This window comes from Perna viridis, chromosome 12 (assembly GCF_037379345.1).
Source record: "Perna viridis isolate PV_CMFRI_1.1 ecotype Kerala chromosome 12, ASM3737934v1, whole genome shotgun sequence".
In the NCBI taxonomy this organism is placed as follows: domain Eukaryota; kingdom Metazoa; phylum Mollusca; class Bivalvia; order Mytilida; family Mytilidae; genus Perna; species Perna viridis.
In genome coordinates, this window is record NC_142456.1 from 6,151,929 (window position 1) to 6,165,268 (window position 13,340).

General features: G+C 33.7%; 1 protein-coding gene across 1 annotated transcript; it reads right to left on the minus strand.

The window, feature by feature from the left end:
- Positions 1–2,768: 2,768 nt before the first annotated feature.
- Positions 2,769–4,775, minus strand: LOC148600983 (uncharacterized). The gene is made up of 3 exons (XM_088555142.1): positions 4,718–4,775; positions 4,192–4,270; positions 2,769–2,957 (listed from the first exon to the last, which is right to left on the minus strand). The coding sequence occupies exons 2-3, from the start codon at positions 4,228–4,230 to the stop codon at positions 2,793–2,795; spliced, it is 204 nt and encodes a 67-aa protein (XP_088411268.1). The 5' UTR covers positions 4,231–4,270; positions 4,718–4,775; the 3' UTR covers positions 2,769–2,792.
- Positions 4,776–13,340: the final 8,565 nt, after the last annotated feature.

Sequence of the window (13,340 nt, forward strand, 5' to 3'; positions counted from 1 at the left end):
GTACAGGGCAAAAATTATCTTGAGTACTGCATTTAATAAAGTCATTGGTAGTATTACAGTGTTTATTTCACATGAGAGATAATGAGTTAAAATGAGAATATTTGTTAAAGCATCAAAGTATGTAATTGAAACCAAATAATAAGTTTTCATAATATTTGGTATTGGTCTAGACTGTATCATCAATTTAGATGTATTCCGGAAAATTCTGAAAACAGACTAAAGTAGCTTCCTGATAAAAAAAAAAAACTTTAATAATCGAATTAAGCAGCTTCATACTAGAGTTAACTAGAAAAAAGATCATTGTTTCATAGGACGTTTACCCTACCGGTGCACCTGGTCCATGCTCCCAGTTTTTAGTGGAGTCCGAGTTACTTTGTATGTATGATTTTAGTTACTTTATGTTCCTTTGTTGTGTGTGTCTGTTTTCCATGTCTGGTCTTTGTCCCTGGATTACATTGTTTTGATTACCGCTATAACCTTGGTTCCCTTGATTACTCTTTCATTCATGGCATTTTTCTTAACCACAGAACGGATAATATAGATGTACATGTGTAATCGCTTCTTTGTGGCAAATATTTGCAGAACTTTTATTTCTGCTAAACAAGTCTTATTTCAAATTAAACATAAATATACAATATAGGTACATTGTCGAAAATTATTGAAGATATGTGATGAGGCGACGGAACGGGTAGGAAATGCGAGGCTCCGCCGAATAATTTTCGACAATGTACCTATATTGTTTTTATCCTGTTATATTAATAGTTTTGTGCGTGTGTACATTTTTAAAATAAAATTTTAAAATGCATATCCACTGAGGAGCCCAGATCGTTAAACCCGAAGTAAAAAAAATAAAACGCATGGCGCATGACTCAGTAAACATTGAAATTCAATCCGCACCATATAATCCGTCAAAGCTGTTTGAAGAAAATAAGCAATGTATCAAAATTTATTTAATTCCAAGAGACAAATAAGTAAAATGAACAATAAATACAAATATTTTAAATGTTGTAAAGTCGATTTTAAGAACATTAAGGTTTTGAATTTCGAGGTGGAAGCTGACTTGTTTCTGTTTGGTACATGGCAGTAGAGTTCAGGGGTGAAATTTGTGTTTAGGCAGTAATAAATCCAAGACCATAACAGTTTCCTGGTCATTTGTCTCTTCAAGAGTTTTATCATGTTGTAATGCTTCAATTTCTTTAAGTGGGGACCAGTTTATGTTAAATTGTGACGGACACTCTGGTTCCGAGTCCGACATGACTGAAATGACAGGGGAAGTCGTCTGCAAACTGATAATGAATCAAATTTGAACGAGATTTGGGATTTGCCATATATATGACGGTGAAAAAAATACAAACAAAATCATTATTTGGTTTACATAAAATCTTTTATTTCATTCAGGTGAAAACGAAACGAAACAGCAAAAAAAAACCGGATATGCAATCGCAATTTGTTTATATCGTACCTATGGTGGTGGCCATGATTAATTTACGCATACGATAACCTGCTAATGTACGGATACAGCAAAAAAAAAACCGTATACCTTTATTCGTTTAACAAATAACCTCATTGCAGGATAAATATAAAATTATTCGAGTTGAAATGACGAATTATAGAGACGAAAATTTACCAATAGAAGCTCGAACGCACAAGTGTTCATATCCCTCGTACGACACAAAATGTTCAATCTCCTCCGCAGACCTATAACCCTTCCGGATTTGATGTGTATCACTCCGCTAAGTTATAGGCTCTGCTATACAGGAGAATACACTGGGCATGAACACTAAAAATCTGCAACACTGTTTCTGGAATACTTTTCTGATTTGTTAAAAGTGGCGGGGTTTAACACTGAGTGTGGCAGATGTGTAAAGCTTTTAAATACGAACTTACCTTCTGTGCAGGAGACGTTACCACTGTCATATTTACACGCCTTGTATATGACATCAAGCAGGTTATTGTTTTTTTATCCTGTTTTTTTTTAGATGATCCATTAAATATTATTTAATCACAAGTCTTCTATAGTAAAACATGTCTCAAGCGAACCCTGAGCAATCCTGTCTAAACCCGATACGTTTGTATTAATTTAAATGTACTTTAATCGTGATAAAAAGAACACCTCTTCGAACCGAACTCATTTTAACTCCAATAAGGGGCAGCTTTAGTCAGGTTTCAGGGTATTATTTTACTGTGAACTAACTAATTTTTGCTATTTTAATTTTGAAATAAGTCATAACTGTCAAACAATCATATTTTGTAGTTGAGTTTTAGTTTGAGTTTTTCCTCATTTTGTGAAAAAAAAAAAGAAAAAACGCACTGAAAAAATTATAACAAAATTATGAATGATTTATTTGAACATTTGCAAAATTTAATTTTGCATTCATTTCTAAAATTATACAAACGCAATAACTATTTTTATGCAACACTTTCTGAATTTATTGTATTTTATTGCTTTCTTTTTTTCGCCACTTTTTGCAGTTCTGCATTCTACGCATCATTATCCCTAGGCATGAATGGGTGATTATTGTAGTACAGAGTTTAAATGAAACATCACGTGTTAAGTCGACTATCCAATGAGATAAGCGTATTTTAATGATATGCATAGAAAATGTAATTATATATGTATAAAGACAACAACAATCCCTTATAAGGTACCTACATCTAATTAACTCTGATTAACATGACATTGTCATGACATGCAAACAAATAATGGTCCTCGCCCTCGATGTCCGTTTAAAATTTATGGCATTAAAACAGCAAATGTTTCATTTAATTCATTTAATTACGTACCCACATTTTCAAAACAAGGTAGATTTTCTGTTCGGATTTACCGTAGACGATACATCGAATTTATGTTTCTTCAGGTCTTTGAAACTACATTTTTCTACAACTTCATCTATAAATTCGTCAGTGACAGGAACTTTTAAAAATGTAGCCAATTCTGTCATGTGTTTCTTTGCTTTCTGCATAAAATGTGGGATTAAAATTTAATTAGTAAAAATAATCAAGTATCACAACTCCTGATTATAAGTTCTAGATACAAAAGTCTATCAAGTTGGTAATTTCTGACTGGTTCAAGAATCTTCCTTTCTCTTATATCAAGTGGTATTCTTAGACATAAATGATACTTAATTTAAAAAAAAATGTGACTTAAGCAATTTGGAGTAAAATTAAAGTCAACTTGGAATAAATGTTTCTAAACATATTGACGTCAGCAACCTAACAAGCAACATATTACATTTTACTACCTGTAAGTACCGAGAAGCTGTCATATGGTAACTTTGGAAACTATGATATTGTATATGTTACAGGGCATTTTGGAATCCAGTAGGACCCCTCTCATAGGGTAAATTGGAATTCTAATTTCTCCTAGGACAAGTTTGGATATCTCGAATTTCCCTATGATCCTACTAATTTTTAGGCATGATCAATAATGCCATACTCTGAATAATAGTTTTTTTTTTCAAATACATTACCATCATTTGAAGATATTTTATAAAGCGATTTAGAATCGTTGATACCCTTGATATTCAGAATTTTACAATGAGGTACATTTGTAAATTGGAGTCCGTATTTGACCGAACAACTTTGTGAACTTTATTACCCACAGTATATTTGATATTTTCAAATTCTAAGCCAGTAGAATCCAGAATCCGCCGAGTACAAATTGGAATTCTAATTTCTCCGAAGACAAATTACAGTTCTAATTTGCACTTGCTAAAATCCAGAGCAAATTGGAATTCTAATTTGGCCTAGGAGAAATTCGAATTCTGATTTGTCCTAGGAGGATTCCGGATCCTACTGGATTCAATTTTGCACTGTAATATACACAACACATTTCTCAACTATATGTACCTCATCAAAAAGACTTGTCTTTGTTTTTGTTTTGTTTTGTTTCGTTTTGTTTTTGCGCATATCGAGAGATCTTTTTAAATTTGGTTCCGGATTTTTATTGGTCAATTTCTTTTTGGAAAATACGGACCAGTATTCCCCGACAACTACTAATGTCATAAACATGATAAATTATTATTTCGAATTAGTTGTTAAGGAAAATGGCAAGGCACGCACTAAACCGAACCGTTGAGTATTTAATTTTAAAACTTTACTTTTAATTTTCTTTATAACCCTGTATCTTTTTTCCTTTTGTTATTTCACCTCTAGGTTTTTTTCTATATATAGCTGACAACAACAACTTACGATAACCAGAGCTGATTTGTTCTGTACCGCCTTTATCATTTTTTTTTTGTGTAGTTAAACCAACCAGTGTACAATCTATCTATATGGAAAAGAAAACAATATCTGTTGTAAGGTGAACTGAGTGTCTTGTTGAAAAGGCCAAGACTTCTTTGGTCCGAGAGCAACAGACAATACGTTTGTTTGTTTGTTTGTTTGTTGGGGTTTAACGCCCGAGAAACAATATTTCAGCTATATTCGATGAACATGAAATGGATGATAAAATGAACATGAAATAATGATGAAATGAAAAATTGGATAATTGGGTCGACAAATTTTGATTGCCACTGATAAAGGGAGAGGTGGGTAGGGTCGGGCAATTTAGCCTCCTGTGGCGGAGCCCTATGGTTCCTACTCCGGGAGAATACCACATTAGAGCTCTTTAACGTGCAAGTTCATTATAATGTACAATCAATACACGTACAATTACCTCGAAAGACTTGTTATGTACCAGTTTATTATAATGTACAATCAATACACGTACATTTACCTCAAAAGACTTGTTATGTACCAGTTCATTATAATGTACAATCAATACACGTACATTTACCTCAAAAGACTTGTTATGTACCAGTTCATTATAACGTACAATCAATACACGTACATTTACCTCGAAAGACTTGTTATGTACCAGTTCGCTGTACACATGTGAGATAAGAATAATATTGATGTATATGAATATGGCTTGGCAAAAATTACATACATCGTTCTTAATTTGGTTGATTTAAGTGGGAGATTAATGCATGGTATTCTAAAAAATACAGATCTATATGCAGGATGGACTGCTACAGTAGTAAATAAAATATGTTGAATAATGTCTTGTCTGTTAGGTGTCGTTCTGCACTATCAATCAACGCTACCATAGACTGTGCCTTAATTTTTTAAAGAGTGGTACTTAAGTTGCAGTCCTTATAAAATCAGAAAGGTGGTGATTCATGCGTGTCAGAAACACACCGAACTCAGTTTTATTTCTTGTTTAGAAACAACAATATACCACATAACCAGCCTTAGTTTTTCATCTTGGTATTACGCTTTTGAAATAAAAATTCATATAGATTATACATTAATTTAGCACTTTGCAAGAGTTATCGTTTTTGATTTGGTTTGATTTGATTGATTTTAGTGGGAAGTGGAGGTGTAGTTTTCTCAAAAGTGCAGAATTAAATACAGAGAAGACTATTGTCACATAAAAATATAGAATAGAAAGACCAAAAAGGATTTTTTTGTTCAGTGCCTTTGTCTTCATTTGTCTTCACCATGAATCACCCTTCCCACAAGCAGTGTCTGAATTTTATACGGACTGGTACTTCACTAAAATTACTGTGTAATGCTTGCTTTGAATGTGGTCAAAAAAGGCGATGCAAAGTGTGGAATCACATGTGTAATAAATAGTTTTATAACCTTAAAAATTTAAACTTGGAGATCGATATGGTTCTTAATTAATTTTGTAAAGATCTGTCCATGGAAAAATGTTGTTTCTAAAAAAAAATGATACGCTTCTACAAAATATTCTGATCACGACCAAATGGGAGCTCCAATCTTTCCTTCAAAGAAGAACTTGTTAGATACAAATCTATTTTTAGGATAACGATTCAGGTATATTATTTTGTAACCATTATCTATGTGGGATTTAGGCAGGAAACTGAATGGAATGTGGGAGCTGAAAATTCTAGGTCCTTCTAGCTTTTCTATTTCTTCCGGTTGTCGTATCTACCCCAAATTGAGATTCCACCACGGTCCAAGAGTGTTGTATTCCGTTTTCTGAGTCAACAGCATTGACAATATTTCATGTAACCAGTGAGTCTCTGAAAAATTAGCGGCAAAGCAATTAAATAAATGGTTGCCACATTTAGTTCTTTGGTCAAAAGACCTTTTAAAACGCATTTCCTCAAACCTTTGATTCAAGTGTCTGTTGTGCAGATATCTATTGTGTTCTGGTGTTCCAGGAAATCAGACAAGTCAGCACTTGCTCTAGCGTTGCGAACCAGTCGTGAAATATAAACAATATATGCAGGAGATGGAGATATATTCATAAAATGTGGATGGGCTTGTCGATAAATAAAAAGTGTCAGAACAGATGAGTCATATAATAAACAATTAACAATTTTGGATTTCAATTATTATGAATTAATATCGTGATTTATCAACCCTCTAAATCTATAATTATATCGGGCGATTGCCTTAGTGATTATTAGATCTCTCTGGATGACTGGATGATACGTACATGAGTACTCATGGGAAAGGTGGCATATCCATTTTATATCAAAAATTTTTACAGTTTGATGTTTCAATTATTCATAATATCGACTGTAACAGAGCAATGGGAATCTGTATGAAGGGTGATTTAATTAAACCTACATTTTTATTTGGTGTATACACGCCATCTGAAGGTTCAACTGAAAGGTATAGAGAAGTATTAATTGTTGATGAAATATGTAACTATTATGATAACTATTGGAATATAATTACTGCTGGTGACTTTAATACATCCTGTATCAAAGGTTATATGCACTACACCAATTTATCTTACCATAATTGATGCAGTAAATGTATACCTTTTAAAGGCCAAATTTACGCTTTTCCATTTAAATGTGCTATGCTTGATTATGTTTTGGTGTAAGAATCCCGTGTCAGACATGTAAATCTCTATGAAATTCTAGAAGAGGGCACTTTTAGTTCAACGTCGGACCACTTACCAATTGCTTGTTACCTAAAAGTATCTGAAAGAGTAATCAAGGGAACCAAGGTTATAGTGGTAATCAAAGAGTAATCGAGGGAACCAAGGTTATAATGGTAATCAAAGAGTAATCAAGGGAACCAAGGTTATAATGGTAATCAAAGAGTAATCAAGGGAACCAAGGTTATAGTGGTAATCTAAAGAGTAATCAAAGGAACCAAGGTTATAGTGGTAATCAAAGAGTAATCAAGGGAACCAAGGTTATAGTGGTAATCAAAGAGTAATTAAGGGAACCAAAATTATAGTGGTAATCAAAAGAATGTAATCCAGGGACAAAGACCAGACATGGAAAACAGACATACACAACAAAGAACATAAAGTCATATGAAAATCATACATACAAAGTAACAAAAGCAAATGAGCAACTCGGACTCCACTAAAAACTGACAAACAATCTACATATAGACATCAATGCCTACTACTTAGCCTTACCGACCTGGCATCATATTGATACCGACGCCATTAAAGCTTACCAGATATCGCTTTAGGAACCTCTAGACAAACTACTTAAAGGTTTTGAAACACACAGTAATGACATTAACTTGTTATACACAACTCTTCTAGATATTCTACTTGATACTGCAAAGTCTGTTATTCCTTCCCCGACGTTGAACAGACACATAAAACCTTACTGGAACAGTAAAGTGAAAGAGAACGAGGAAAGAGACGTATTTGGTTGACGGAGAACAAACCCAGAGGTATGCAAATTACTTCTTATTTCCGTTATGATGAAGCATGCGAGGAATACATAAAACAAACTCTTCTCGACATTAATAGTGCAACCGAATGCGACATTCGTTTGTTTTGGAATTTATAAAACGCCAAAATGTCGAAAAGTAACAATATTTTGCCTGAAATAATGATAGATGGTACTTCTCATAAAACCCCAATGTCTGTTGCCGAGGGCTTTGCTACGTATTTTGACCGAATTGACCGTCAAACAACACATATGATTATAAAACCTTCAATGTTATTGATAGAGACGTTTCAAATATTTATTTTATGATAACCGTTTTATTGTGGGGTTACACTGTCTTAATGCCTATAGTCTATAATTGACGGTTTATGGCCTGAGATGCAATAATTGCAAAGTTCCAGTACACTATATACAACTTTTTTTAACATCTGATGATCTGTTCTATATTTTGACAGAGGATCATAAAACACTTAAAACATTCCGAATTTTGAGGTGTTACATCATTTAGCGATAATTGCTATATTGACAAATATCTTAGGAGCGGTTTCTCAGCTCAATGACGAACACTAAGATTATCAGGGGATTAAAGAACAATTGGGCAGTTAAACCATAAAAGTGTAGCAAACCTAAAATAGTTTTTTTTGCCATATTATTAAGGAAGTTAATAATCAGCTAGTGTAAAGTTTAAGAACACTTCTCGAGCGATGGCGGTTTGATGTGCTTCTATTTTTATCCGGTGACTGTTTTTAACCCTTTCAAAGTCCCTCCTTTTTAGGTCAGTTGGTTTTATCTCATGATTTAAGCTAATTGTCAATATAAAACATATCGGACTCAACTCTTACATCATTTGGCCAACTTACCAACCATTTTATTTCAGAAAATATACTCTAGTTTTATATACACTGGAATGGGTAATTGGCATGACTTATGGCAAGGCCTTGTAAACTGTGCTGTATGGACGTATTATTTTAGCAAAAGGCAGGGCAGACTTGTTTTTTTTTCTTGTTCTGATTTGGAGCCAATAATTGCTTTACCAAATATAGGAGTATATTACAGGTCAGACCATTCACCTGTAAACGTTACTATACCTTTAAGTTTATTGAACACGTATCTGCGTAGGCGGGGTACATGAAAGTTTGAAGGACACAGTTTTGTTGATAAGGTTACGCAAACTGTTTTGGAGGTTATTACAGAGTACTAAAATCAGAATCTTGAGAACCTTAATAAAAGGTTTATTATTGATGGACAGTTACTTTAGGAAACAATTAAATTTAAGGTAAGAGGGTAGCTATAAGCTGTGCCTCACACAGAAGTATACCAAAGATTGAGATTAGAAAAAAAAACACATCATAAAATGCACGAATTGATTCTAAAGGAACTAAACAGAACATCGGAAAGTATGAAAATGAACTGCGTAAAAGTTAAAGGGCAAGGACGAAGGTAGAAGGTGAACAAAATACCAGTTTTTTTCTGCAATCTGACAAAGAACAACTACAGTGATAAGGTAATTGCAGTTGGTAACTGAAAACAACCTTATCATTTTAGATCTATAAGCTATTTTAAATGAATAAAACCTCATCTACAAACAATTATACAAGAGCTCAAAGACAGGAATAAGATGTATGTACAATAATGTATGAAAACATGTTTTCTTACTCTGAGAATCCATTCAAGACATTAATAAACCTGATATAGATGAAGTTGATTCATGTGAATGGACAAGCTAGAGGAGAAAAACATTCCTGGACTTACAGTATATCTCTGATTGGTAGACTTTGAAATAAAATAAAACATTTGACGCTGCTGAATGGTTATTTATCGAAAAGATCTTTTTACGGGTTTAGACCATTATTACATATATGTCAATGGAGGAAAAGTTTCTATTCAGAGTTATATAGTTCTATGTTAAATAATGGTCACATGTTAAAGGTGTTTTTTAAAATTAGAAAGGGGTGACACAGGGAGATCTGTTATCCCCTAACTTATTTATTCTTGTATTAACACTTGTTAGTGCAGCCCTAAAATGATCAAAAAATAACTGGAGGTGCAATTTGTGGTTCTGAGTATAGCAGATTATCTCAATTAATTTTTGGATGACGCCCCTAGATCATTACAAAGGGCATTACATATATTCGATTGCTTTATATTTGGGCTGGTATAAAAGTTAACTTGACAAAAAAAAAAAAAAAAAAAAAAAAAAAAAGAAAAAAAAACTAAAACAAAAAAAAAAAAAAGAAAAAAAAAAAAAATTATTCTGAAGCAATATTTGTCGATTCAGGGGGAATGTTCAAAATAATCCTTCTCGGAAACCTTTAGTTTGGAATATATCTGGTTAATTTGACAAGAATTGTCACAATTTAAGAGATTTATTAAACAATGTACAAACTATTTTTGTGTTCTTTGTTTTGTGTGTCTGTTTTCCGTGCTTGGTCTTTGTCCCTAAATTGCATTCTTTTGATTACCGCTTTAACCTTGGTTCCCTTCATTACTCTTTGAATTGTTGGTGTAGCAGGAACCTAACATATATTGGAAGGACAACTGTCATCACGACTTCAGCCCTCCTAATACTACTTGTAGTCCAAGTTTTCAGTGTTCTATCAAATACACTATTGGAAATAACAAAAGCCATCCAGGATAATTTTTTTCAATTTCTTTGGGATGGGAAACCTAATAAAATGACGAAAAGTACTATTATTAATGATGACGCAAATTGGAGATTAAATCTCCAAGATGTTAATTGCTTTTTCAAATCCTTGTAGATGTCATGGCTACAGAAATTTTTTATCCCACTTAACCACTCTCCTTGGAAAGGATTATTATTATCGAAAAGTATAGGATGACAATATTGTTTACTTTAATACCGGGGATCTAGAGCACCTTTCGGGGAGTTTGCACCGTTTTTAAAGGAAACAAATAAATGAAGGGGTACTAAGAAATCAACATCAATCCTCGAGCTCGAAAGGTGATGAAGATGAAAGAATATGTAAACAATTTTTGAGTCAGCCTACATGGTTTATTTCAAACAACAAGGAATGGCACTACAGTTTTGTTAAAAAAAAGATGTATTTCTTACTCACGATTTGAGATCAGGTACTAGACTACACACATACGAACAGCTTTTGGAACAAAACCCAAGTAGACAGCAACAATCATTTTAAATATTAAGGTTCCAGAAGATTGGATTAATCAGAACAGAGAAAGGCAAAAATTGATGAAATAAGAATAGTACTTTAGAAGAGATGAAAAGTGGCAGGAAACTTTATTTTATTTTAACTTCTGTACTTTCCAGAATATTAAGTTATTTATTTTTTTTTTAAATTCAGAAAATCCCATCAAAATTCAACAACAATGAACAGGACATAGACAATTGGAACCATATTTTTCTTCAAGTTTTTTTTTCCAATATTAAAAACTCTAAGCTTCAAAACTTTCAGTTCAAATTAGTACACATGATTTTAGCAACAAACTTTTTGTTGTATAAGTGTGGGATTAAAGAATCACAAATGAGTACTTCATGTTATGAAACTTAAGAGAGTATTTTCCATCTGTTTTGTGAATGCAGACTAATAATAGTATCTGGCTTTTTGAAAAGGCCATTTTTTTATTTGTTCTCTGCATCACTGGATTTGCTGAGAAATATTTCAATAGAATGCTGAGAATGCTGGAAAAAAGCACGTTTTGACGGTCCGGAGTTATCTGCTCTTTAAATGTTAATTTTCAGTGCATTTCAGTGAAATAATAACTAAATTTAACAAAGTGATATGGAAAATCTTGTCTTTTCCCCTCGATTCCGATGGCGCAAAAAGTCAAATTAAACATTCAAAATGGTGTTTTTATTTCATTCCATATTTCAACGACTGCCTGATTCTTACAGAAACTGATACTTAATCACAAAGGTTATTCAAATATTACTTGATACTCTTATGACCTGACACAGATAGAGATATATATTATCAATTTGACCATAACCAACATTATCCTCCTCAAGTGTTTAAAATTTCTTAGTTATTTCTTAACTGGTCCTTTATTTTTGGAAATTGAAATATAATCAGTTTAGACAGATGTTTGGTTTACAGTTAAATTGAGGGACTTGAATAAGATGTCTGGAGTATGAAAAGCTCACCTAGAAATATTAAGATCTTGAAGTTATATTGAGAGAGTAATCAAGGGAACTAAGGTTATAGCGGTAATCAAAAGAATGTAGTCCAGGGACAAAGACCAGACATGGAAAACAGACATACACAACAAAGAACACAAAGTAACTAAAATCATACATACAAAGTAACAAAAGTAAATGAGCAACTTGGACTCCACTAAAAACTGGGAGAATGGACCAGGTGCACCGGTAGGGTAAGCGTCCTCTGCTTTTCTAGAAACACCCGCCGAGTTGCTCATAAAAAGTCAAGTCCGGGGTAGACAAACGAGGAAAAGAAACTGTGACCGGTTGAATAAAACAGTTTTCATGGTGCTGATGGATGCACCATAACGATCCACTAGTTCATGATGACGACCATAAAACTTCTGTAGTGATGACTTCAATCTTGTAGCAACATAACCCTGTTTCAGAAGCCTATTTGTTAGAGTTCTAGCGTGATACAAAAAGTCTGCGTAGTTTCGGCAAGCTCTGGCATAACGTATGAGTTGTGATATGAACACTCCATACGCAGGAGCCGAAGGGATGTTGCCACAGATGAAAGGAAAGTTGACAATTCTGAATGAAAAGTCATTACGTTTGTCGTAAAGTTTGGTCAATAGTTTTCCTCTACCATCGATTTCTAAGTGTAGGTCAAGATATGAGGCTGATTTCACAGTGTCTGTAGTATCCTTTATCTCAAGTTCTTTTGGGTAGATGCGATGTATCGAATCCCCGAAATGAGAAGAACAATACTTAATTAAATCATTTCCAATTAAAGAGACTTAACAACAAAAAAAACTATCGTATACCTTATAAAACAGATAATTTCACTTATCAAATGTTTCTTTCTATCTACAGTAACTGATATGGTGTTAGTGATAAAGACTAAAACTGCAAATACACAATATTTTATCTTTCAGTGTGGTAGAGGTACATTGTAGACAATTTTTGAAATAACGAATATAAATTATCTTTCAGCAGTAATTTGTTTATTTAACGTATCAGTATTGTATGCGCCTATTCTTGCTTTGATCTCTGTACCTTTAGCCTTTCTCTACCGAAGGCTAACTGATTGATTCATTGATTGAGTGACTTTATATGTTCATGGCATTTTCCAAGCATTTGACTGATCGAAGAGACACTATTCTTTACTTGCCCGATACGCTGAATCGGAACTTTATTGTTCTATCTCCTAGAAGCAACAATTCTGAGATTTATGTAGGCATACCAGCCCTCTCGAACACACTATTCTGATTCCTAGCCAACCAAATGACACTATATCGCTAAATACTGCACGTTTGACGTAGAAGCAGTTACTTCCAATTTTAAAGTCTTTGGTGTGACTCGAATTGGTATCGCTTTGGCGACAAAATGATTCGGTAATGGGAGGTATAAAGGTACGTACCTGAAAATCACCATGAAGTCGATCAGGGGGGTGGGGAAGCACGGTGAACCCTTACAGCCCAAGGACCGATGAGGGGATGGGGAAGCACGGTGAACCCTTACAGCCCAAGGACCGATGAGGGGGGTGGGGAAGCACGGTG

Excerpts from the sequence above, each read along its gene's own strand:
- LOC148600983 (XM_088555142.1), bottom strand. The coding sequence starts at position 4,230 with ATGATAAAGGCGGTACAGAACAAATCAGCTCTGGTTATC. Across the intron at positions 2,958-4,191 it reads ACAAATCAGCTCTGGTTATC|AAAGCAAAGAAACACATGAC; the intron begins GTAAGTTGTTGT and ends CATTTTATGCAG.